The 26,917-nt window shown below is 34.6% G+C and overlaps 1 protein-coding gene across 1 annotated transcript; it reads left to right on the forward strand.

The window, feature by feature from the left end:
• LOC7464475 (DNA-directed RNA polymerase III subunit 2) lies at nt 1-26,466 on the forward strand. Its single transcript, XM_052447286.1, has 38 exons — nt 1-178; nt 303-402; nt 533-654; nt 864-956; nt 2,072-2,144; nt 2,219-2,309; nt 2,403-2,455; nt 4,257-4,321; nt 7,327-7,432; nt 7,532-7,642; nt 9,103-9,162; nt 10,881-10,919; nt 11,109-11,159; nt 11,238-11,336; nt 11,920-11,979; nt 12,074-12,166; nt 12,371-12,472; nt 12,580-12,690; nt 12,820-12,936; nt 13,781-13,897; nt 13,993-14,073; nt 15,554-15,658; nt 15,735-15,815; nt 15,917-16,048; nt 16,141-16,189; nt 17,191-17,264; nt 17,334-17,473; nt 17,610-17,691; nt 19,696-19,820; nt 19,905-20,040; nt 20,141-20,271; nt 22,495-22,620; nt 22,707-22,762; nt 24,050-24,120; nt 24,596-24,680; nt 24,769-24,872; nt 25,596-25,724; nt 25,814-26,466. Exons 1-38 carry the CDS (start codon nt 147-149, stop codon nt 25,862-25,864), a joined length of 3,453 nt encoding a protein of 1,150 aa, XP_052303246.1. The 5' UTR covers nt 1-146; the 3' UTR covers nt 25,865-26,466.
• Nucleotides 26,467-26,917: the final 451 nt, after the last annotated feature.

Raw genomic sequence — 26,917 nt, forward strand, 5'->3', positions numbered from 1 at the left:
ACGCAATCCGCTGGTGTACAAAAGTCAGGGTTTAAGACGAATTAAAGCATAAACCCCTCTTCACCACCGGGAGAGTCTATCAGAGATCATCATCATCAAGCCGTTCTGCTCAGACCAAACCCTCTCTCATAAAAAAAAACCCACTAATGGTTGTCGTGCAAGCCGATTCTCTGTCTGAGTAAGTCATTCTCTCTGTTTCGTTATGGCGCTTTTGTTTTGTTTTGTTTTTTTAAAAAACTGATTTTGGTTACTGATTTTTTCTTAAAAAATTTGCAATTTTATTTTTTAATTCTGTTTAAAAGGGAGAACGTTGTTGACCATTTAATTGACAAGCAAAAGCATGCCGCTGCACCAGTAAAATCCGCCGTCGACAAATTCCAGCTTCTCCCTGAATTTTTAAAGGTAACCCAACTTTCTGTTATTTAAATATGAACGTACTTTGTTTTTTTCTTATATATTTTTTATGTGAATTTACAGTGTGTTACTGCTAGAGGGTTTTTTTCTTAAAGAAAATTTTAATGGTTTTTGATAGGGGAGAGGGTTAGTGAAGCAGCACTTAGATTCGTTTAATTATTTTATAAATATTGGAATCAAGAAGATTGTGCGTGCCAATGATCGGATTGTGTCCACAGTTGATCCTAGTCTTTATCTGAGGTAATCATTCATTTATCCATTTTATGTTTTGGTTGCTTTCTCTGGGTGCACGGGTGCACAAGCTGGTAAAGTCTGTTTATTTTGAGAAATGAAGCAGCATTTAGAAATAGGGAAAAAAAAGATCATCTGGGTTTTTTTTTTTTAATATTTTGTGAGATTGGATTCTATTAATTGTGGTACCTTTTTTTTTTTGGTCTTAAATCTTGTAGGTTTACAGATGTTAAGATTGGAAAGCCTTCTATGGTGGTCGATGCTATTAGTGAACAAATTACTCCTCATATGTGTCGCTTATCTGACACGACGTATGTAGCCATTCATGTTCTTTTTAGTTTCTTAATTGATTTTTTTTTCTCCTGGTTTTTTTCTTATGTTCCATTTTTTTAGGTAAAAGAAAAACTTTGTAAAAGTGAATAAAGCTAGACAATCTGTATGAAAGAACTTAAAGTATGAAGATTAAAACAGAAGGCCTTCCAATGCATTTGTGTACTGATTTAGAAAATCCTAGAAATGTCACAAAGTGGTACAAGTAAAGATGGCTACAAAAAAAAATCAAGCTTGCAATGGTCATCTGCAGGAGTAGAACTAGGGTTTTAGGTATCAGGGTGCCAAAAACTAATATACTATGATACATTTGCAAATAAAATAAACAAATAATGGTTATAGAATAGTACCTTTTTTTTTTTTGGAAGGAGGAGGGTTCCCAAATTGCATATTTTTTTAGAAATAAGCATTAAATTCAATGGCATTAACTTTGCCAAATTTTGAGGGTGCCATGGCCTGCCCCTGGTAACACTGAACCTGTGTAAACTATGCACTTATCCTTCCCTTTCTGATGCAAAATCAAAATGGGGAGTGACATTATTTCAAGGAGAGTGCAAATGGTTACTTGTCCAAAGCTTCACTCTCTCTAGCTTTAGCCCAAGCCCCTATCTGCCAATTCTATTGACTAAATATGCTTACCAGTTGTTACGCTCCCTCATGATCCTAACCTGCACTTGATGATGCCCTTCTCAATTCGAGAACTGAAGAGACTTCCATTAATCCATTTGAGTGCACATTAGCGATACTTGAATATGATTTCATCACTCTCCACATCAGACATTCATCAATTTTCTGTGTTCTCTTTTGTATTATTATAGAGTGGTACAATGATGATGTTCTAGCTCTGGTGTGATGAATGGGGATATATTTCGTTGTCAGAAGCAGGAAACTCTGGTTTCAGCATGTTGGTGTTGCAAGAAGGAAAAAAAACCCAAATTTGTTTCTTCTGTTTTCCTTGATTAAAATTTGTTGATAATTAGCGCATTAAACTGTTTGGCTATCCCTGATGGAACTCTAAACTTGCAATTTGCAACCATTATGCACTTGAATTATTTGTCTTCTAAGTTGTACAAGTTTTTGAATTTGTGAGTTTCAGGTATGCTGCACCGATATTGGTTAATATAGAGTATATTTCAGGAAGCCATGGTCGGAAGGAGAAGATGATAAAGGTAGTCAAATTGTACTTCGATATCTAATGCTTGAGGATGTGTGATTCGGATTTTAAACAAAGTAGTTCTTGCAGAATGATGTTGTCATTGGAAGAATGCCCATAATGTTACGAAGTTGTTGCTGTGTGTTGTATGGAAAAAATGAAGCTGAACTTGCGAGACTTGGTATGTATGCATAAACTCAAACATTGCTTTTGCTGCCACTTATTTCCTCTTGCTTCTTCCTTTCATATTCTTTCATTTTTCCTTTGAATTTAGGTGAGTGCCCCCTTGACCCTGGAGGATATTTTGTTGTCAAAGGAACTGAGAAGGTGATATTCTGCTTGTTGTTTACTAATGCCTTTTGACATCAGGAAGAAATAATCTATTTAATTTGTCTAAATAAAGTTTATGCTTGTGTGACATATTTTGCATTGATTTGAACTATGTGCCTTAATGATGCTAGGTCTTATATTTACATTTTGCATAAAGTTAGGGGTTAACATGAGCCTTAGTGTCATAAAGACTGATTTTTTATAAATGTTATGATGCCTGATCTTGAAGTAGCTATATCTATAGGTAGTTTTTTCTAAAGGGAAATTTATTTAGCTGGCATTTCCATATCATTATCAATTATGGATAACTTCTAAACTATTGATGTTGGATTTACTTTGATATTATTTTTTTCATTTCTATTATACATTTTTTTTTTCTATAGGAAACAAGGTTGCATTCATCATATTTTAGCAAAAGAACATAGAAAAAAAAAAGTAAGTGAAGCAAACTTCGTCGTCATTTTCCAAAGTGAGAAATATGTGAAGTTACTTTTTTTTTAGATGGATAAGCTTTCTGCTAAAAGAAAATAGAAAGTCTGGTTTCTAGAAAAGAAAGGGTAAATTATATTTTCACTATTTTTGATTTATTAATGTTCCTAAAAGTTCCCAATATCAAACTCTCAGGTTTCCAGAAAGTTCATTGGGGACCCTACCTATTAAATAGATAATGTAACCATTTCTGGACCAACCTTTAGAATCTTTTCAAGTTTGAAGTACTGGCAGACATCATCACACATATAGGGATTTGGTAGGAAATGATGAGAGAGACATGAAAAAGTGAAAAAAAGAAATGGAAAAAGTGGACATTGCTCGGTATTTGATAGCTAGTGGTTAGATTGGAATTTTTTTAAAACAACAGGGTTATCGTTGGAAAAATATAAAAAATATAAAATTCAAACTGGAAGATTGCTGATTTTAGCGGGACTAAATCGTAATTCACCCATAAAACAATTTTTATTTTAATTAAAAATGTTATCTTCACTCCTAGATTTTTGTTTTTGAAAATTGTAAATTTACAAGCAAACATGTCCTTAATTTTTATTCTTGAAGTATAATTGCCAATACAAATCTGTAAGTTTTTACAAATAAAAATAAGTAATAATAAAGGAGATTTGGTCTTCGTAAGTCTTTACAATCTGTATTTTTGAAAAGAAAGACGAACTTGGTTGTTTTCTTTTATATAATGATTATATTCTGTCTAAGAATAAAAGGAAAACAATCATGTTTATGTATGTTTAGCTATTTATTGCTCCCAAGTGAAGTGCTATTGCATGTTCTAAAAGTTTAGGGGAGAGAAGTGGACAATTAGACAAAAAATGCCGTGGGTTGAACTCTCAGAGAACATTTAGCTTTTCAATACAATTTGAGAAAGTTTGTCTCATAGTAGAATTGAATGGAGGAGCACGATAGTTTAAGAGCGAGATTTAGTTGAATTGAGTCATAGTGTAGTAATCATTCGAATGACTCTTGGATCAATTGCATTAGTGGTTTTTGGTGAATCAAGTAGACTGCAAATATGCTAAAAGTTTATCTCTGTGGAGGTCTGGTGATGAACACAATACTATTTTATCAGTGTCAGGAAATTATATGACTCACGAATTGCAAAATAAGCTGTTCAAATGAGTTCAAAATTTTCTTTTTCTTCAGCTTTTCATTTCATATCAACTATTGAGATTCTCAAATGTAATTTATTTTGTGTGAGGTCGTCTTGTTTATACTATATTTTTTCAAGAGCTCATGTGAACTTCCTTCCTTTGTCTTTTTTTTTTGATAGCTCTGATGCAATTAATCTTTTTAGGTGATTTTAATACAAGAGCAACTTTCAAAGAACAGAATCATTATTGATAATGACAAGAAAGGGAAGTGAGTTCTTATATCTTTGTTCTTATCTTTACCTCTCTTTCTTTCTCTCATCCCCTTGCATTCTTCTTCTCTTACACTCAGGGAGCTAACCAGAGATTACATTAGAAGTATTGCATTCTTCTTCTCTAACACTCAGGGAGCTAACCAAAGATCACATTAGAAGTGATACTGAACTGCAGTATATGATTTTCAATTTGTTAGATTCAACTATGTCTTTGTTGAAGAATGGGATGGCATTTCCTCTTCCTTTTGACTGGTTATTTTGACCCTCCCTTTCTTTCTTTTCTCCCTTTCACATTTCTCTCTAAATTAGATAGAGGCAACTGGAGATTACTTTAAGTGATGCCTAAATTTAATGGATGATTTTCAATTTCTATAGATTCAACAGTCTTTGTTGTAGAATGGGATGATACTCATTTATCTAATATGACACAAACACATTTATGTAGGTTCTCTGTAAAGTCACCAAGAAGTCTTGATACCATGGTAAAATAGGATAGAGAAGTCCCAACAATGAAAATATAATCATCTTAACAGTAATATGTTCTTGTTAATGAAAAACATTATGAAATGGGGCATTCCTAAATGTTGTGAAATTCCTTAACTTATATTCTTACCATCAACTTGTAACGCTTTTATTCTTTTATGTGTACCGTATGAATCTTGTTCTCTTCAACCTTCTACCTTTGAGCATTTTTTTTATTAAGAATACTTAATCAAGAGAATAAAAAGACACAACGTGGATACTAAAGATACTTATGGGATGATTTATTCCTATAATTACCAAAATCACCACAATCTTTAGTTGTCCAATGATCAAACTCCCCTAAAAGTATAGTGGGTAGAGCATTTTAGAGAAATCTAAAAGATTGGTTTGCCTTCTGAAAATTTCTTAGAAGAATTTTGGCTGATAAAAAAGTCATAGCATTCCACTCCATAAGAACACACCAAATCACCACAAGCATAGGAAATCTGTAAACAATTTTGCTATCTATTTGCCTCTCAAACCCATTTAATGAGTTGGATGAACCTCACAAATGATGTGGGCTAATACATTGATCACAAAAGTGCCAAAAAGACAAATCCTACATTTCAAGTAGTAAAACGTTGCAAGGAGCCAAAAGAAAAAGTATTTGGCTCACTCAATTTTAGACACATCATGCACACATTAAGAGACATTGTTGATCTTCTCATATATGGTATATCATTTGTATTTATCTTCTTGGGGTTATTGACCAAGAAAAATCTTCGGTTTAGATGGTGATTGATAGATACCGTTCCTTCTAAATGTGCTAAAATTAGATAAATTAGAAAAACCAATTGAGTTGGCATGATGCATTTAAAGACATGCAAAATTATTTGTAGTTGCGAAGTATTGGGTAAAATGCAAAAGTTTACTGCCATTTTGGTCATTTGCATTTTATATGTTTTTTTTTTCAAGGCCTCAAAAGAAGTGGACAACAAGAGTAATGATTTATCGTAACTAAAGAAATTTTGTTTCTCATGTTAAGTTCCTAAATGAAGAACACGGGATATGTTATTCTCTTTTAAACTATAGAAACTCATACTACCTTGACCAGGTCATCATTAGGAAATCTACGAAGTCATTCTTGGATAACTTGTAGTGTGATAAAGACTAGAAAGATGGTACACAAACATAGACCACTATAGAAGAATATCCTCTCTCCTTACTTCTTTTACAAGTAACTATAGAATCTTTATGCATATTAGTGTTGTCAAAGGAGAAAGGCGCTATAAGGCGCCAAGCCTGTAAAATGCCCAAGGCGCATGCCTGAATGAACCAAGGCAATATGCTATAAATTAAAAAAAAGTAATATTATATTATATTATATAAATCTAAAATATACATCTTCCCAGTTAAGATTAGATCATTAGAAAATCAAAAGAAAATATAAAATACCATAAAATAGTCATATAAAGTTATATTTTTCACCCTTAAAACAAAATAAGATAATTTAAAGTAGTAAGTAGCTAAATAGATTAAAAAGCAAAATTAAATACCAATTAAAAAAAGACAAATAGCTCAAAACATAAATTAGTTAAAAAAAGAAAGAAAAATCCAACATAAAACGAAGAACTTCAAGTAAACGCCAGCCTTAACGCCTTGCACCCACTTGCAAGGTGCTTCATTGAAATCCAACGTCTGAGGCTTATAAAGGTGTCAGGGCCTCGCCTCGCCTGGAGCACCTAGGCGAGTGCCTCAGTGTCTCTTGACAACACTAGTGCATATATTGCTATTTCAATCTTGTTATCTCTGATTTACAAACAATGTCCACCAACCTCAACTAATAAAGAATCCAAACAATTGGGAAAGCCCGTATAGTTTATCTATCTTGGTCCAATGTTTTCTAAAATCAGAAGAATCTTGATTACGAGCATTGGATTCTAATTCTCATATGGCACACTTCGATTGTTTTGTGTCAAATAATATCTCACTATATAAGTGTGAACATTATTCACAATACATTTACAGGTGACTATTAGAAATTCTAAAGCAATTCAAAAGGTCTATCCTAAATTATAGAGTTATTCAGAAATACATTAAAAATATAGTTATATTTGGAGGAAAGCAAAATATATCTTGATACAATATTTTGATTTTGGAGTAGGACTCCTCTACAATGTTGAGATTGGTCTTCAATGACACCTTAGAATTCCTTCTAGCATGCATTCAATAATTTTTATGAATTCCACAATTTTCCAACAATTCATGCTGGATAGAGCTAATGTTCTGTCATGGGACTTTCCAATCAAATCCATTGCTGTTGCTAATGCCCTACCAATTCTATGCCATTCTAGCATTTCCATTTTATTTTTTTGTAACCTGGATGACCTTATCCTGCGAGGGCAGCTTTGGTGATATCGCCAACTGTTTTGATGATGAATCCTTGTTTAGTTGATATCTGTTGCTTTTGATGTTTTCACTTCTTAGTGTTGGCTTATAGGTTTCTTATGCCCCCCCCCCCCCCCCACCCTGTTTTCAGCATAAATGCATCTGTTACAAGTAGCACCGAGGCAACAAAAAGCAAAACAGTCATTCTGATGGAAAAGGAGAAGATGTATTTATGTCTCAACCAGTTTGCAAAAAAGGTCTTTATCAGAATGATTTCTGTTCAGATCCAGCCTTTCATTTTTTGTTTTCAAGTTGTTTTATGTTTGGGCCGTAATGTTTTTCAAAATGTTTCTTAGATTCCTATAATGGTGGTAATGAAGGCTATGGGGATGGAGAGCGACCAAGAGGTGGTACAGATGGTAGGAAGAGATCCTCGATATAGCGCGTTGCTTTTGCCCTCTATTGAGGTAATCTACATCATGTAATTCTTAGTAGAAAATGTCAACTAACTTTCAAGATAATTTTAATTTTGGATTCGTTCATAATGAATTGGCCTTTTGCCATTGAACATTCATCATATCCCAGGTATCTAGGATTGCTGTTTCATAATCTAAATTTGAACTTCTATTGAATATATTTGAAGTTTGTTTGCTAAGTTGGTAATGGCCTTTAAAATACAGGAATTGGAAAATTTGCATTGCATTTTGCAATTCTATCCTTGTGTCAATTGGAAATTTTTCCCCTGATTTGTTAGAGATTTTTATGACTTTGTACTAGCATGCAGAAGGTTTTCAAGCTATATAATTTTTGTGGCATTAACTTAGTTTCTGCTTTCACACTTAGAGCTTGAAGTTAAATATGATTCAGTTATAATTGCAATAAGATTGCTAGCGCTTTCTTGTTTTCCAAATCATGTCAACCACCGGATACCGCTGTTGAGCCATGCTATGTCAGATGCTAATGTAAAAACTCTGATGTCACCTAGGAAATCAGCATTTCCACATGTATCAGAGCCTCATTTTTCTTATTGTCCTTGCTGTTTGACTTGATTATCCTTGATAAGGAAATGCAGAGCCCTTGCAAACACATTATGGGTGAATTTAACATGAATTGCAATACCCTGGGATTGAGCATCTCTTATTTTGCTGTCCTCTCTCTTTCATCAGTTGTTTTCTTCTGTAAATGGGTGCTCGGTATCTGATTTGTGTTTGACTTTTCTTAATGATCTAAATGCAGGCATAGTTTTAGTGCTCTCTTAAAAATAGATGTTTCTTTCTTGTCAGGTCAATGTAAAGTTTTTATATCCTTGCCTGTTCTAGACCTCTAAGTTAACTGGATGGCTTGAAAGGTGTAGAAAACACTTTCCATGTTGGTTCTTATCTTTACCAACTTTGCTTCTGTTGACATTTCTTTTATTCTAAACTTCCTCTCTTCTCTCATTCCATTTTCCCATTTATTAAACTTGCTAATGGAAGAGAAAATTGGCAAGAGTTTGTGTTTCATATCCCACAAACCTGCCTGAGGGGAGACTGATGTGGCAACTGCAGATAAAAAGTCAAATGGGTTTCGATTAAGCTAGTGAGAATGTAGTTTGTCCTGCATGATTATTATAGTGGCATATTTTCTTCCTTGTAATGATACAAATGTATTGGATGAGAAAGAATGTCAAACATATGGCTTTAATGTTTTTAGTAGTGGTAGGTTTTATTTTTAACATTTCCCATAAATTGTTGATAAATTCTTATCATAATTTTATTCTTCTTGTCTCAAGTATACAAATTGGACTGCTGCAGCTCTTCCTTTCCCAAACATTTCCTTTCCCTTCCTTTCCTTTTCTTTTAATCTTTCTTTATTTTCTTATTTCATTTTCATTTTTTCTCATACCTTTTGGTTTTATGCTCATTTCTATCGTTCATTTTATTTCTAGGAATGTGCAAGTCATGGTGTTTACACACAGCAACAAGCCTTGGAATATCTTGAAGCAATGGTATGTCTCTTACTTGCATGTTGCAAGAACATTCAAAACGCTATCATATATTCCATTATTAAATGTATTGATCCTTGAAGTGATCTGGGTGTCTCTAACTTGTATGTTGAACACCTATTGATGCTGCCACTTAATTCCATAATTGAATGTGGTAATGCTTGAAGTGAACATATAACCAACTCAGCCTCAAGCCTAAATTGGTTGGAATGAGTACAATGATCTGCCTACATCACTTTTAGTTAGCATACAAGATTATTGTGTACTGGAGCATCAACCTGCATTTGGTCTCCCTCCATGCTTTCTCTGTCCTAATACTTCAATTTGTTTGCTTTGGTCGTTGGTAAATCCACAGGTTGGAGTTTTATATGCTGAAATTATGTTAAAATCCCCACAAATATTTGAAAGAGAAGAACAAGAAAGGGATAAAACTCAACTGTCAATAATCAAGTGTCAATCATGTAAATAGGCTCCATCAAAACATTCAATAGGTACTGTTGTTTAGGCACCAAAAAACCATAAAACAACCAAAATATAAATAGACATCCCCAAATAAAAATCCAATTAAATAAGATGCTAACAAATTCTTGATAGATCTACTCCATCTGCTTCAAAGGAATAATAAAACTCTGGATAATCAAAATATAATTCTAGAAGTCGTGTGGTTCAGCAAAAAAAAAAAAAAAAAAACCTCAATCCTAAGGTTGGAATGTCAAAGTAGCATGAACTCTAAAATCAATCTTTGTTTCTCACTTAATATTGAAGAAGTTTGAACTTGGTCCCTTTTTCCCTCACTTTCAAAGTGATTAGAACTTCAATGCATGCATTTGCTTTGTTTATATTTTGTTTAATCATTGGCATGAATTAGAAAAATGTTGCATACTTGGTTCCAATCTCCCTTTCAAGACATTGTGCTCATCACTTCTTTACCATCTCTGAGCTTTCTTTTGACAATTTACTGATCAGTGGCTGTTCTTGTTCCTATACTTGTACTGTTATTGTTAATTATTCTCATTATGCTCTTCTTGACTTGGTTTGCCTTTTCTTTCTTGATTTGCCTCTTCTTTCTCGAACACTAATGGTAGCACTTGACCCATATCAGGCGCTATGTGTCTCTTCATAATGCTCTTCTATGGAACATAATCTTGATTCCTAGTGTTAAATTCCCCACCATATGATTGGTGCCCTGAATAGATATGGTTGCCTATAAAATTCAGTACCTACCCAATACCTTTTCTTTTCTAAATTGCAATTTTTTTCAGCTGTTTTTTATGTCTTGAAAATGCATAACTCCCCCCACCCCCTTCTCTTCTTCCAAGATGTTTGCTTAGATGAGAAATTTTATAAAGAAAACAAGTCGCTAACAATTAAGATCCTACATAGAAAATCATGGATCCACATCGACATTGGAGTCCTTACCTGTGAAACAACCATCTAGTGTTACCAAGCATAAATAACTGTTTAGGCATGGTTGGGTTGAATTCCTTTAGGTGATCATAACCTCTTCCAAGCTGCATTTTGCTTCTTTATTGCGAGTCATTTCAACAATCTTTTTTGTTTTACAAGGATGCTATCTTTTAATGTTATAGGTTTTTGTTTGATGGTTTGTGTATCTTTCTTGACTTCATAAACCCATATAGGCTAACTTCATGTGATTGTTATTGTCAACATCGTACTTGTCTTTTTGGCCAATTTTTCATAGCAGTTGCTTGCTCTTGCAGGTGAAGAGGTCTACATACTCTAGTTCATCGACTGAAAAGGTAGCCTTTCCCCCTTCTCTCTATGGAATGCATGTGTGTGGAGTAAATATTATAAATGCTACTTCTTCGTCTGTAATAATATATATGCTGCATCGTTGTCTATCTAAACATTTATAGACATGAACTATTGTTATTTTTCTGTTGTTGGCACTTCTATTTGATATTGGAATGGTTTGGTGTTTTCAGCAGGAAAATAGAGCTTTGGCCATTCTTCGAGATGTATTTATTGCTAATGTTCCGGTAGGATTTGTCTCATTTTTAAAATTTGCAGAATGTTTTTATTTGATTGTTAACCTAACCGTCACCTGTGCATTATAGGTGCGCAAGAATAATTTCCGCCCAAAATGTATATATGTAGCGGTAATGTTGAGAAGGATGATGGAGGCTTTATTAAACAAGGATGCAATGGATGACAAGGTAATGGATTTTTGGATGTAAGCCATGAACACTTTGTTTTATATCTTATATTTAGATAAACAATATAAATGCAAGTTTGGAGATGAATTCTGATGGTTGTTCGGAAGCCATTCAAACAACAGTAAGAAACCATGCTTATCTTGAGGTGTGAATATTTACACCTTTGAACATGTAGCTTTCAATCTTGTTCAAAAATATTCCATGACAAGCCTCAGAGATTGGTTTTGTTGGCTAATCAACCAACCATATCCAAACATCTATTTAGAACATAATTCAGGCATTGGACAGGCCACCTGCCCATGGACTAACAACCTGCCCATCATGAATTTTGCATGAGGATGTTTGCTTTTAAAAATCAACTACTTTAGATCAATTGCTTCGATGCTTTTGATGCCATGATTGCCCTTTTCCTCTATGCTTTGCTTTACAAACTCTTCTGTAGCTTTGTCTACTGAAACAGGCTGATTGGTCTGTCATGTAATCAATGTAAATGTTCTAGATTGAGTGTGTTAAAGCATATCTTTCCGAGTCCGTGGATGGATGGGTGATGGTAGATGACAAATAATTTTTTTTCTGCATGTAGGATTATGTGGGTAACAAGCGATTGGAGCTATCAGGCCAATTGATTTCTCTGCTTTTTGAGGTAATGTGGATCCAGGTCGTACTTAGTAGTAAACTGCTATGGGTGCTAAAATTGGCTCTCAAGCTGCCCCCTCCTCTCTCAATTTTCTTTGTAGGATTTGTTTAAGACGATGATAACTGAGGTCCAGAAAACAGCAGACACTCTGCTAGTAAAACAAAACCGATCTAGCCGGTTTGACTTTTCTCAAGTAAGTATAGCTGCAAAATCAACTCTATTTGTGACTTGATATAATGGATTTTCATATCTTGATTATAAAAATCAAATCAAAGAAATAATTTAGCCTCTTTTTTTTTTGTTGGAATCTGGTGTCTGCTGTTTCATTTAACACTGATTATGTTAAGTTGTTTTTGGAGTAAGTTTCACATTTTTTTTTTTTAATTTCCTGTTATAGTATATAGTTAGAGATAGTATTACCAATGGGCTTGAAAGAGCACTCTCTACTGGAAACTGGGATGTCAAACGGTTTAGGATGAACAGGAAAGGCGTGACACAGGTTCTGTACTGAGTATCCCCTCATTTTGCTTTATCATTCCTTTTGCACATATTTCTCTGTTTCTTGTTGGTATCACAATAAGCTGACAGAGAATCCTCTGCTAAAAGGTATTAGTCAGGTTATCCTATATGGCATCGTTGGGCCACATGACCAGAATTTCACCACAATTTGAGAAGTCCAGGAAAGTAAGTGGACCCAGGGCATTGCAACCTAGTCAGGTAATATTGATGTCTCTACACTGCCCTAAGAAATCTTGCAAAATTGTCATGTGTTTCTTAGGGTAATATTCAGTCTATTGCTGATGGTTTTTCCTTTTCATTTTACTGATTCCAAGTTTTTTTTCCTAGTGGGGTATGCTTTGCCCTTGTGATACTCCAGAAGGAGAAGCTTGTGGACTTGTGAAGAACTTGGCCTTAATGACTCATGTTACAACTGATGAAGAAGAGAGCCCATTAATCTCTCTGGTGTGTCCTCGGTTAAATTTCTCTTTGTTCATGAGCAACACAGACACAATGTTTTACATGTTTAAAATCATATGAAGTCTTGCCATGAATTTTACTTAGAAAGTTTATATGTAGTGAAGTACCAGCATTTGTGGTTCTCAATGGATAACTTGCCTCCCAGTGGCCAGAAAATTTTGAAAACAAACCTTGTCAATAAAGGATTGCCATGTATTTGAATAATATAATTTCAACTCAATTCTCCTTAAATGACGTATGCAAAGATTCTTCTCTGAAACTCTATTTTTGAATCCCCCTCTATAAAACCCAAATAACAGCCAGTGGAAAGCAAACACCCATATCTCTCTAAAAAAAAAACTACTTTCTGTTTCTTAGCAGCCAACTCTATGTCGATTAGTCTGTCATGAAACAAGTATCTGTTAGCTCTATTGCACTGTGCATGAACTAGCAGGTGGTTCATGGTTGACGAATTCAGCATCTTCTGTGAATTTTTCTTTTCCTCTCTCTCTCTCTCATGAGATTGTCAATGGGGAAAATCTTACCTGAAGTTCTCTCAAGCAAAAGAGATGCTTTGGCTGGAGCTTTAGACTTCAATGTTTAATTGCTTGTCAAGGAAAATTAGGCCTACCTTTGCTGCCCCAATATCTAGACAAGGCCGTGTAAAAATATTTAACACTAAAACTGCCTCATTTAGCTATGTCCAGTTACTTTATACATTCTGCATATAGTTTAGGGTGTCAGCTACTATTATTGACATGTACGTATAATTGTCTAGCATTTATGCATATGCTTTTTGGTCCTGTGAGCATTTTAGAAAAGAACTATGGCTTTTGTAATTTTGCTGCAGTGCAAGTGTTTGGGTGTAGAAGACTTGGAACTTCTCTCTGGAGAAGAGCTTCACACGCCAAACTCTTTTCTGGTTATATTTAATGGACTTATTCTTGGGAAGCACAGAAGGCCACAGGTAAGATTTCTTTTGCATTGAGCAGATGTTGATGTCAAAACCTTCTCATTCAATTCATTGACTTTATCTTCCTGTTTCTCAAAACACCTGTTTAGCAATTTGCAAATGCCATGAGAAAGTTGCGAAGAGCTGGCAAAATTGGCGAGTTTGTAAGTGTCTTTGTGAATGAGAAGCAGGTAATTTCTTCTGTGACATCAATTGGAAAAATCTTTCTGACAGTGTTCTTGTGCGTCAACTATGATGAAACATGCTTCTTGGATAGTGATTCTGAAATGGAACAGGATTAGGTTTAAACTAACTACAAAATAGGCCAAATCATATATCTGAATCAGAAGGTAAAACACTAATAACAAATTGCATCAACAATCATGTTTCTATTATGATAAGCAAAAATAACAGAATTTCAGACTCTTGGTAATTCTGCGAAGAGGCAGATTTCTTGTCGATTGCTTCTGTGGGTTTGTGGGAGAGGATAGAATTAGTAACTCTATGGTTGCGTGCCATCAGTGAAGTCCTGTGATGTGCACTTGGTTGGAGAGATGCTAGAGTGTTTATGAACCAGCAAACTTTGAGATAATTGTTGTGGAATGGGATATTTTTCCTCTCCTTGTGGTGTCATGCTTCTGGAGCTTTTACGGGTATTTTCCTACTTAATATTCAATGAGATTGAATGAACTTAACTATTGGGATACTAAATATAAGACCCTTGTTTTCTGATGTTTCCCTCCTAAAAAGGAGGTTTTGAACCCCCCCCCCCCCCCCATGCTTAAGTAACAAGCATTTTTAAAGACTTAGCTCAAAAGTGGTTTACCAGAATGGGTGGACCATGTCCCATATTTCCTGATTTAGTGGCAGAGTCCTGACTTTTTCCAGAAGAAATGGCGCATGGATTTGTATGCTTATCTGTTTACTCATTCTCTAAGTCCATGTGTCTAAGCCTTTTCATGTCGGTTTTGTATTCTTTTTTAGAATTCAGCTTTCTTTTTTCATGCATGGAGCTTGTTTTGTAGGATTTGAGGTTGCACACACTGCCTTGTTCATGGCGCTTTAAATATACCTCCATTTACTTGCATACACTCTGGCATTTATAATGGATGAGAGTGAAGCACCAAAAGAAAAAAGAAAAATGGATGAGAATGTGAAGTTCCTTTCTGTGTTTTGGGTCCTGAGGAGATCTTGGGGGCTTGTAATACTTGGAAGATACCCACACTGACAAGGAGGCACTGAGGCTCAAACACATGATCAACTCTCAAAGAGGATGTGCTCACCAACGGGCTAAGACCCTTGGTCTGTACCTTTGAAAATATACACATTTTAGTCACCCACATGGATGAGAGTACACAGTTTGTAATACCTGTGTAAATGTCATAATGCATGAAAGTACAAAGCTTGTAATACTGGTAAGAATGGTTGGTATAAAAAGTGCTTTCTGCTGATTCTTTAGGATGGTATAATATCTCATTATCTGTGGTCCTCTAAGGTAATCTTGTCCACCTATATGAAAGACACTTAATAAAGCTTCAGGCTTTGCATTGAAAGTAGGAAATTCATTAGTAATCCTAAAAATGACTGACTCGACCATCCTCTTTATTTATTTAGCTATTCATCTTGTCGTGGACTGCAAATAACTGATATTTAGCAAAAAATGTCTGCTAGCGTGCTGTGTACATTGCTTCTGATGGAGGTCGAGTTTGTCGTCCGCTGGTTATTGCAGACAAAGGTGTATCAAGGATTAAAGAACATCATATGAGAGAGTTAATGGTGAGTTCATTTATTCTATTAGAACCAAAGGAAAGGATGGTACTCTAAACCTGATTTAATTTCCATTTTCTTCAAGGATGGAGCCCGCACTTTTGATGACTTCTTACATGAGGGATTGATTGAGTATCTTGATGTCAATGAAGAGAACAATGCTTTGGTTGGTCTTGAAATCACTATTGAGAAACTGTACTATATTTTCATTATCTTTCTCTTTTTTTATTTACAAGGACCTTTTCAATATTATTATCTGTTTTACAGATTGCTTTGTATGAATGGGAGGCCACTCCTGAGACAACCCATATTGAGATAGAGCCTTTCACGATATTAGGTGTTGTTGCTGGGTTAATTCCTTATCCTCATCATAATCAGTCACCAAGAAATACATATCAGGTTTGTTGTCATTTTCTCAATATTAAAGGTGATACATTTGCATTTCAATTTCTAAAAATCACTCCTTACATCTTACTTGTATCATGTGGCAGTGCGCTATGGGGAAGCAAGCTATGGGAAACATTGCATACAACCAGGCAAGTTCTTTTATGTCATTGATTTGGTCGAATTATTACATTTTATGCAGTCTGCAACTGTTCTTGCATGTGCCTTAGCATGTTGCTGGTGGTGTGGTACTGCTACCAACGTGGTCAATAAAGACAAGATCCTTTTAATTTTTCCAGCTATCTCTACCTTTGAGCACTATATGGATAAACATCCATATGTATTGGAACACATTGGAGTGATGTTCCCATGAGTACTACAACTGATTGAAAAATTTACAGAATTTCATTATGGAAAAAATAGATGAATGAATTATCAAATAATAGATGTTTCATTGCATAGATGAAGGCATTTTTTTTTTAATGAAAATGTGCTAATTAGTATCATTGTTATCACTGTTGAACTGCCTAACTACATTTTCAACTTTGAAGCATGCAAATTCGGTGTTTCTGTTTCCATAAATTAGTCCCAGAAAAATTGCTTCATACAGTTTACACGAATAAATTTCAACCCCGCAAAAAAATAAAAAAGAAAAGAAAAATATGGGTATACTTTTTAAGTTGTTCGCATAATGTGGCTGAATTATTGTTTAACCAGCTCAATAGGCTAGTGATATCTCTTTTCCCATTTGAAGTAAGAGACCATGATCAACTCGTGGAAGCAGAGGATATTGGATAGTTTGTGGATGACATTAATTCTCTTTCCCAAATCAAAATGATGGGCTGAGTTACCTTTTTCCATTCTCAAAGAATCCCAAAGTGTTTTCCACGAGCTTTTTTCTTAATAAATCTCCAAAAGTTGGTGCTTCTGTTCTTGTTCTGTTGTTTATGTGACTTCTATTTCCATTGAACATATTGTTATTGATTTGTTTCATCCAAGTTTAAACAATGAGCAAATGTCTAAGAATGCTTGTTGGTTCCTTGCATCCTTTTTGTTATTTTCACTTTTTGATGAATGGCTGTGGTGATATTTATGTAGGTTTCTATAATAAGAAATGTTCTGTTCTTGACTAGTGATCTTCCTGTCATAGCAGTTAGGCCGTATGGACTCGTTACTTTACCTATTGGTGTATCCTCAACGGCCTTTATTGACAACAAGAACAATTGAACTGGTAATTATCTTCCTATTATAAATGCTTTATCGAGGATCATTGGCTGTGAACTAATCAGTTTGCTTCCAGGTTGGATATGATAAGCTTGGGGCTGGTCAGAATGCAACAGTTGCAGTTATGAGTTATAGTGGCTATGACATAGAGGATGCAATAGTCATGAACAAGGCCTCTCTAGATCGTGGTTTTGGTCGATGTATTGTTTTGAAGAAGTACATAATTTTGACATCCTTAATTTTTCCATATTTTATTATGATGGCATCCTTTCTCAATGTAATTCCCTGTGTGATTTCGCTTGCCTTGATAGAGTGTTAGTGGTTGCTTATTTTAGTCTTTGCTCTATGACAGATACACTTGCACCAATCAAAAGTATGAGAATGGTGCATCAGACAGAATCTTAAGGCCACGAAAAAATGAAGAAAGAGAGAGGGTATGAAACTACCTCCCCAACCCATTCCCTTTTCAGTTTAGTGTTTCCATCTCTATTATTCTTCTAGTTTAGTTTGCTGAACATTTGTTGGTTTCTGAATTTCATTTTCCTTCTCTTGGATGAACAAGAAATATTAATAGAAAAGATAATTGTGTCTAGAATCAGGTTCTTTCAGTGTTGATAGTTTTAGAGGCAGATGGTTCTTGTGCGTCCTTAGGGTTTACTGATGTAGGAAGAAAAAGAAAAATTAGCAAACTCACCAAGTCTGGTTATCTGGATTGTACTGCCAGAAAAGAAAACAAAGTTCTTTTTAAAACTCACAAAATATCAAATTGTCCATTTCTTTTTACAGCAGTAACAGCCCTTAAATACTAAACAAAACCCTAAATTAAAAGAAATAGCTGATGCAGGATCTTTGAATTATGATACCTAAATACTATAGTTTTTAGGTCATAGTAGATTTGGTGGGTTAGGGAATTGGGGAATAGAGTATAGGTGAGGGTTGGGATACCTTTAAGGGTAAGGTGATCAAACTAGATTAAAGGATGAAGGATATAAACGTTATACTTTGAATTAAACTGAATAAAAAAACTACTAGTCACACTAGTAGTGTTTCTATGTATCACACCTAGAAACTAGAAACCTAAGCTCCATGCACATGGCTCTTCGCAATGGATCCTATGATAGACTGGATCATACAATCTCAAACCATATAGTGAAATTCTCATCCATTCATTCATCTCAATGGGGGCTTACAAACAACATGCACACAGAGCAAGGAGGTCAAGCCAAATGGGTATGTTTGCCTTAGCATTATGATTTCCCTCATCTTCAAAAATCATATAAAGGTTTATGTTTTAATTGTTTCAGCTTCTGCATCACCAGCCCTTAAAAATAACTAAATCTTCATTGTCCAAATGTCCCTAATAAATAATGCATAAATAAACAAGTAAAGGAAAAAACCCTAATCGTTTATATAAGTGCACACTCCACTAACATGAACTACTACTTAGAATTTTTCCTGCATCATTTACCTTTGCATTACTTAGAGATCCCTTTTGGAGTATTTTTTTTTGCTTAGAATTTTTTAGAGAGGCTTGGTGGGTGAAAGGTGTTTTTTTCCCTTTATTGCTTCTCCAGTATTCCTTTAGGGTATGTGTATTTTTTTGTTTTTCTATTAGTGCTGCTGAATGTGATAAAAGATATTGAGGGAACAGGGGTTGGGTCGTTTAGTAAACGAGGAGGCTTGTAAGCCTAGTTAGAGGAAGGCTGAGGATTTTTGACATGTTTGAAAACATTAACCGAGTCGTGGCAGTTTCCTTTAGAGCATTGTTCTATTTGGTATAAACTGATTTGGAGCAAGTATGATTTTTGACAAAAATGGCTGGGATGTTATGGTTGCAATATCATTTGTGCAATCCTAAGAAGTTCATTTCATATATTGTTGTTGTTGTTAATTTTTCTTATCTGGTTAAAAGAAAGATGGTAGTGATTCCCAATTTCATTTTATAGCACTTCTGGGGAGGAGATATTCCATTGCTTGAAGCTTTTTCCCTCTTGTTGTCTTTAGAATTTAATTAGATTGCAGGAGAGAAAAAACTAGAGTTCATATACTCAATTATTTATCTCTTCAAGTGTTGATGAAAGCATATATGGACTCTAGAGGGACCCAACACTTGCAAGTCTTTCTTTGGCACATTTTGTTTGTTCTCCTAAACCTTCTTTTCCTTGGTCTAGTCACATTTGGAACACCAAGACACTTTAGGGTCATTAAGTTAAGACTTTCATTTGTTTGTCAATCCATAATATACCAGTGACTTACTACTAGGGAGAAGATTAATGAAAGCATTGTGTTTTAATTAGGGATCTTAAGCATTATAAAACTAGTGAGATGCAGGAAATCAGTTTTAATTATTTTTTCTAATATAGATCACAATGAACCCTATTACAGTGAGATAATTTGTCTTGTGTTTTATGCTGTCCCTCATGGTGTTACTTGTGTAGGTGTTGGATGATGATGGACTTGCTGCTCCTGGGGAAATTATTAGGCATGGTGATATCTATATAAATAAGGAGTCCCCAATTGAAACAAGGGGGCCTTTAAAGTCTGCAGCAGCTTTAGCAGATGTGTCAGTAGTTTACTCCCTCAATTTTAATTTATTAGTTTTTTCTTTTTTGGCATCATTATTCCTCACCTGCATTTTAATTTCCAGAAAATATCGGCCTTGTGCCCAAATATTCAAAGGTACTGAAGGGGAGTCATGTGTAGTTGATAGAGTTGCTCTTTGCTCTGATAAAAACAACAATCTATGTATCAAATATAAAATCCGCCATACTCGTAGACCAGAGGTACGGAACTTTTTCTGCCTAAATGTGGGAAATATGTTTCTTCAACTGGAGTTTATGGTGAATTGATACAGCATCATTTTGTTTTAACTTATCCACCCAGGTTGGTGACAAATTTAGTAGCAGACATGGGCAAAAAGGTGTTTGTGGAACAATCATTCAACAAGAAGATTTCCCATTTTCTGAACGTGGTATTTGCCCTGATTTGATCATGAACCCGCATGGGTTTCCCAGGTATCCTCCTCTAATAGTTAGTGTGCTTTTCTTATCACTTTGTGCTAACTAAAGAGAAGAAGAAAGTAACTTTTGGGCTCTGAATAGTGGCTACATACATGTATTCTGTATCCAGAGGATATCAAAATATGTAGGTCTGTGACCCCTGATAACTCTAAAATGCTATTGCATTCATGCATCAATAATTCATCAAAATTGTGTTCCTCTCCTGCCCTTTTTCTTATATTTCTGAAGATCTTAATGCGTTAGGCAATAGGCAACAATGTATCGAATCTGAAGATCTTAATGCGTTAGGCAATAGGCAACAATGTATCGAATTTGTGTTCCTCTCCTGCCCTTTTTGATATTTTGCATGATCATCTATCCATCTTATGGAACAATAGTTGATGAGCAAAAGCAAAAGGAAAAATACCAATAAGTTTTGTCATAGTTTTGGATGACAAATGACTGCATATTTCTGAAATATTTATGTTTGTAATTTCAGAGTACTCTCCAATACAAGGATTTGTCAATTTATCCATCACTAGTCCACAATCATAGCTTAGAATTTTCAAGTACTTTAGGCATCAATAATGTGCCATGTTTTTTCCTTTGATTATTTTTCTAGTAATGTTACATATGCTAAATTGCGAGTTTCTTTGTTTCTTTATTGTCTATCTTTATACTTGTAGGCTGTAGCCTTGGTACATTATATACGCTGTTATTGATGATCTAATTAACAAGCAATAGCATTCTTCTTTTTCTTTTTGGTGCTTCATAGTTGATGCTTGAAAAGTGTCAACAGACGTTGTTTGCAAAGCATTTTAACTGTCTTTTTTTTTACGTTGTTTGCAAAGCATTTTAACTGTCTTTTTTTTTCCAAGTATAATAAGAGCCTTGATTATTATACATGCATATTATCCCCTTAAATCATGTGGACCATCACAGAAAAAACGAACTTAAAAGCACCCATTTATCTGAGTAATGAAAGTAGAAAATGTGAGGATGACAAACTCAACACATATGGAAGTGGCTTTTGTAAACTGATTGAAGCAACACGCATCACTTGTGTGGAGTGTCTATTATCTTTTTCTTGACATTTTCTTAAAAATTATAGTTGTAATGAGAGTTCAAGATTCCATCCAGATAAAAAAGGTTTAAATTTTAAAAAGTTATTATTTTAGTAAATGATTGAAGGATGCATCGATAAGTTCATACTTAGGAGTGTAATTATGAATGTATAAAATAATTCAAATGTTAAAAAAGATCTTATTGCCTAACGTATACTAATAATACTAATAATAATAATAATAAAATTCTGAAAAATAAAATTCTATTGATTCTTTTATTTGAAAAAATACCAATAACTTAAGTTTTAATAAGCAAGACACAAATATTATTATTATTATTATTATTATTATTATTATTATTATTAGTGTCTTGCTTATTAAAACTTAAGTTATTGGTATTTTTTTCGAATAAAAAAACCAATAGAATTTTATTTTATTTATATAGGAAGTTGGAAGCAATAGTGAAAGGAGTTTATCTCCAATGATTTGTTCGTGAAGGATACCAACACCATTACCTTGCCAAATTGAATTTGACCAGTATAAGCATTTCAAAAGATTTCCTCAAAGCAGAGTGGGAGGGAGTGGGGACAACTTCTTATTCATATTTATGCAGATTTTAGTAATGCTTTCCACCATGCCCTTTTCAATGATTTTGACCATGTGATGAGTAATTCTTCTATTTAAAATGGAAAGATTTTACCTTTATTTATTAAAGTTACAAGTATTATCAGTTTTTAGTGATGTTTTGAAGTCTGCACATTAGAGACAATTGACTATGTTCTCAATGATTGACACCAGTGACTGCATTGATCGTATGTATTACTTGCGCTAATTCTATGAAACCAAATCTGTGTTTGCAACAGCTCTTAACCATGCAGATGAGTAAAGAAAAAACCAATATATAATAGGCAGATTGCAATTGCAATAACACAACACAAGAAGGAACTACTGTATGATATTATTCATGCAATATGTCACATGGGCACTTTACTAGCTTCTTCAATGTGGTGCTTCACCTCATCGCAATCGCTTGATTCTTTTTTATGATTTTTGACAACTATTTCATTTCACATGCACACAAGTTATAAGTTGTCGTGTGGTATCTTTTCAATTGATAGGAGTGCAAGATCTGCGCAAGTTAAATAATGTAATTGTGTGCTTGTTTTTTATATAGTCGAATGACTGTTGGGAAGATGATAGAGCTTCTTGGGGGTAAAGCTGGAGTTTCATGTGGTAGATTTCATTATGGTAGTGCATTTGGAGAACCAAGTGGTCATGCAGACAGGGTTGAAGCTATAAGGCACTTTCTCTCTCTTATGTTCTTTGCTTTTGGTCTATGTTTCTCAAACTTCATTTTTCTTTAATCCTTGTTCTGCTTCATGACAGTGAAACACTTGTTAAGCATGGCTTTAGCTACAATGGCAAGGACTTCATTTATTCAGGTTTTTGTGCTTACCCTTGAGACATTACTTATGAAATTGAACTTACATGCACTTCTATAAATAATTCATTTTGATTTTCTTGAAGCATTCTGAATTTGATATTTTTATTTTGCAAAATGTAAATTATTCCAATAAATAAATACTGGCATTAATGAGACAATACCTCGTTCCAAAAGATAATTTGATATGCTAGTCATGATTGAGTGGAGAAGTGACTGTATATACACGTGCTATGATTTTCAGATATGGGCATGGCTTTCTGCATGCCAAAATTTCAACATGTCCTAAAGACATAGTTCTTGTATTTTTGTTTATTGAATTTTAAATATTATAGACTATTTTGAGGGTCATCAGACTGAACTGTGCACTTAAGCAGTGATCCATCTTGTTTCTTTGTCTTGGTTGTGTCAATGGAGAGTCTTGCACATAATTAAACCAATGTATTACTCTGCCATTGCTTTCAGTAGTGCCATAATGACTTGAGGAGAATACATCATTTCCCCTTTGATTCTCAAATGACTGAAAAACTGGAGATGTCAATCAATATTTCCTTTCTTTCTTTTTTCTTTTTTATTTTCTAAAGATCTGAAAACACTTTCTATGAAGGAACCAAGAACTTGGCACCACTCCATATTCTCATATATATAAACACTAATATATTAGTAATAGTACTTTAAAATATATAATATTATTATAAATAATAAATTACTAATATATATCAACATATAATATTAGAAATTGTTTTAATTTACATAATATTTCTAGAAGATAACATTATAATACACAAAATTTTATACTATACAATAATCATATCTAAAACAATATAAATTCTATCATAACATAGGATACCATAGGAAAAAATTATTATCAATGCACACCAAAACATTGGAAGATGTTTTCCAACTCAACTAAACATTAAAAAAACATACATTTTTTTAATTCATTTTCCAAAAGGATTTCGTTCATCACAAACAAGCATGGCCTTGATTTTTTAGTGACTTGTATTTTTTGAGGTTCCTCTAGGAGTGCCATTCTTGGGGAGTTGAATTAAAGGAAACCTTTCACGAAGCATGCTCCTGGTTTTGTTTCACAAACCTTCCCACTCAAGTCATGTAGGTTAAGATATTTTATCAAGATCCTTCAAGAAGAGTATAAAGTTTGGTATAGCATTTATCTAACAAACAAAACCAATTTGGTTTATCCTTCACTGCCCTCTCCATATACCAACTTAAGCTCTTGGTTTGGATTCTCCAACATGGTCATCCTGACACCTCAAAATTTCCCCAGGTATCACAGGTTGTCCTCTGCAGGCGTATATTTTCATGGGGCCAATTTACTACCAGAAGTTAAAACATATGGTGAGATCTTAAGCTTTCTTTCTGGTGTGACATTGTTCATCTGTACTTGGATAGCTGTTCATGGTTGTTATTATACTTATTTACTGGTTGGTACTTGGGTGCTTCAAATCTATAGCTTTCAAATTAACATAAAGGTGCCAGAAGAGACATGGAATGTTTATAATGATGGGTTTAAGGTTTGCTGTGTATTCAAGTTATTGATTTTACTCTGTTAAACAAATGTTCTTTCCTTTACACATTTGGGGCTTGGGGTATTCTTTCAAGCAAAACATTTGAATTCAAGTTCTCATTACTGTTTCCGTACTTATAACACAGAATCTGCTGATAGTGTCTATAACATGGCATCTACTCTTTTTTTCCTTCACATGTTACATGTAGCCCTGTCACATTTCATTTCTGCATCTCTTATTTATTCAATTAGCACAGTATTCTCGCTTCTTCATATATTTTACATTGTATATCTTGTGGTGACTAGGTCTTAGATAAAATGCATGCTCGAGGTAGTGGACCACGCGTCATGCTAACCAGACAGCCTACTGATGGGAGAGCTCGAAATGGAGGTTTTCTTTTCCAATGCCAAGATACTTTTATCAATTTATGTTTCATGTTTAAGAAGATTTCGCCTTCAGATAAATGTTTGTTTCCCAGGTCTTCGAGTGGGAGAAATGGAAAAGGATTGTTTGGTTGCATATGGCACTAGCATGTTGCTTTATGAGCGCCTAATGGTTTCCAGTGATCAATTTGAAGCTCAGGTAACTTTTATTTGTTTTTGTACTCTACATGCACATAATGAATTTTAGCATGGAGTACTTGATGAAACAAAGTGGATACAAGTATTTTCTGGCATCCATGTTGAGAAACTATCCATTTTATACGAGGGAAGAGGAGTTGCTGCTTTAGTTGTTCAAAAAAAATCACTTGGCACATCATTGCATGTTAAAGTTACCTGCTCAATTGCTCATCGATCCAACTGCATTTATTTGTTTTTTGAAACTCTCCAGTTGAATAACTGTCTCATTGGACACTTTCACTAGCTATAGGTATTTCCCTGGCTATTGCCTTCTGGACCTTAGATTTCAAATTTGATTGAACAACATTTGATGATCATTTTCAGTACAAGTGATGCTAATTTTACTGAAAGGGTGCTCCCAGAATCAGTTCCCAAATTATCTGATTAATTAGATGTGTGGATCTCTCTGTGGGCTCTTCCTATGAACAAATGAGATTTTCTGGAAGTGGCTTCAGGAAAACGCTTTTGGTATAATTAGCCACCATTCTTCTTTATTAGACTATTAATTTATTTGATAGCAGAAATTTCTAGCTTAGACAGTGATTGATCCCAAATGTGATGAGTTACTAAGTTATGCTTATTATAGCCACCAAGTCTACTAGATATTTGTATCTTCTGTATAATAAAGAAGAAAGGTGGTCTGTTATATTTCCATAACAGCTGATAGCCTCTCCATGTAATGCAGGTTTGCAGAGCTTGTGGTTTATTAGGCTATTACAATCAGAAGCTGAAAGCTGCAATGTGTACCACGTGTAAAAATGGGGATAAAGTTTCTACTATGAAACTACCGTATGCTTGCAAGCTCTTGATTCAGGTAAGTGTGCTTTTGATCCATTTTTATACATTCAAAGCTTTCTGCTTGTGTTTTTGACGAACCTTTACCAATGAATGGTCCATTTTCAGGAACTTCAGTCAATGAATATTGTTCCTCGCCTAAAACTGGCCGAAGCATGATCTGATGGCTAATCTTACAGTTACCTCGAATGTGAACTTAAAGAGACGGATCAAGCTCATGAATTTCGTGGTCCAACATTTGTTACTAAGTAGTTAGACAAGAGGTCTGTCAATGCAAAAAGTCTGATGACAAACATGTCCTCACACGTCATCCTTGCTTCATCTGAAGGTGGAGCTGTGGGACGCTTTCTTCACAGGTCCCTGGATGACGCAAATGACCTACCTGTTCATCTGTAAGGGTTGCTCTCCTTCAAGCATTCTCAGGTACTCCGAATATCTGGCACCTAAATCAGTCAAATACTGGGTGGGTAAACTTCCTTTTCTAATACCCTACCCCACGGAAAGTCAAATCCCCACTGCCTCCTTTAAAGAGACGTCTGAACTATTAGACAAAGGGTGTGCCCGAACATTAGTGTGTGATAATACCATATATAAAATGGGTATTTGAAGGTTTAGCAGTCCATTAGTCTACTCATGAATCTTGGGATCCGCCTGGAATATGTAGAAGCCGAGGAATGGATCCTAGATTATAAACATTGTGAGTTGAATACACAAGACACTTGAAAGTGAATAAAACGTATTTTATAGGAACAAAAGTTAAATACAGTCTCTTATTAGGAATCAAGAATGGAATATGTTTGTTTAGTCCTCACGGCCATGTTCAAATGACCATTGCTTTGGAGAGGAGGATGAGGGCGGAGGTCCGAGGGGCACCAGTGAGAGATGGTTTTGTTTCTTCTAAGAAAAAATAAATAAAAAAAATTACATCCACCCATATTCATGAATCTACCTGATGGGGAAATGCCATATCTTAGTCTGAGCTGTGACCTACGCAAGCCCTAATTTTTCATGCATGCTGAATGAACAATGATTTCATCTTTACTGTACAACTGTTACCAAGAAAGAAAGAAAAAAACACTATTGGGGTTGGGGTAGCGCGGCCTTCGTCTTCATATTGATTAGGGGCAAAATAGTCGTTCTAACTCTTTAGGCACGGTATAATAATGAAATTACAGGATCTGGGATTAAATAATATATATAACAGGCCATAAA

The sequence above is a fragment of the Populus trichocarpa genome, chromosome 15, assembly GCF_000002775.5.
Source record: "Populus trichocarpa isolate Nisqually-1 chromosome 15, P.trichocarpa_v4.1, whole genome shotgun sequence".
Classification (NCBI taxonomy): Eukaryota; Viridiplantae; Streptophyta; class Magnoliopsida; order Malpighiales; family Salicaceae; genus Populus; species Populus trichocarpa.

Excerpts from the sequence above, each read along its gene's own strand:
- LOC7464475 (XM_052447286.1), top strand. The coding sequence starts at position 147 with ATGGTTGTCGTGCAAGCCGATTCTCTGTCTGA. Across the intron at positions 403-532 it reads TTCTCCCTGAATTTTTAAAG|GGGAGAGGGTTAGTGAAGCA; the intron begins GTAACCCAACTT and ends GGTTTTTGATAG. Across the intron at positions 25,725-25,813 it reads CTTGCAAGCTCTTGATTCAG|GAACTTCAGTCAATGAATAT; the intron begins GTAAGTGTGCTT and ends GTCCATTTTCAG.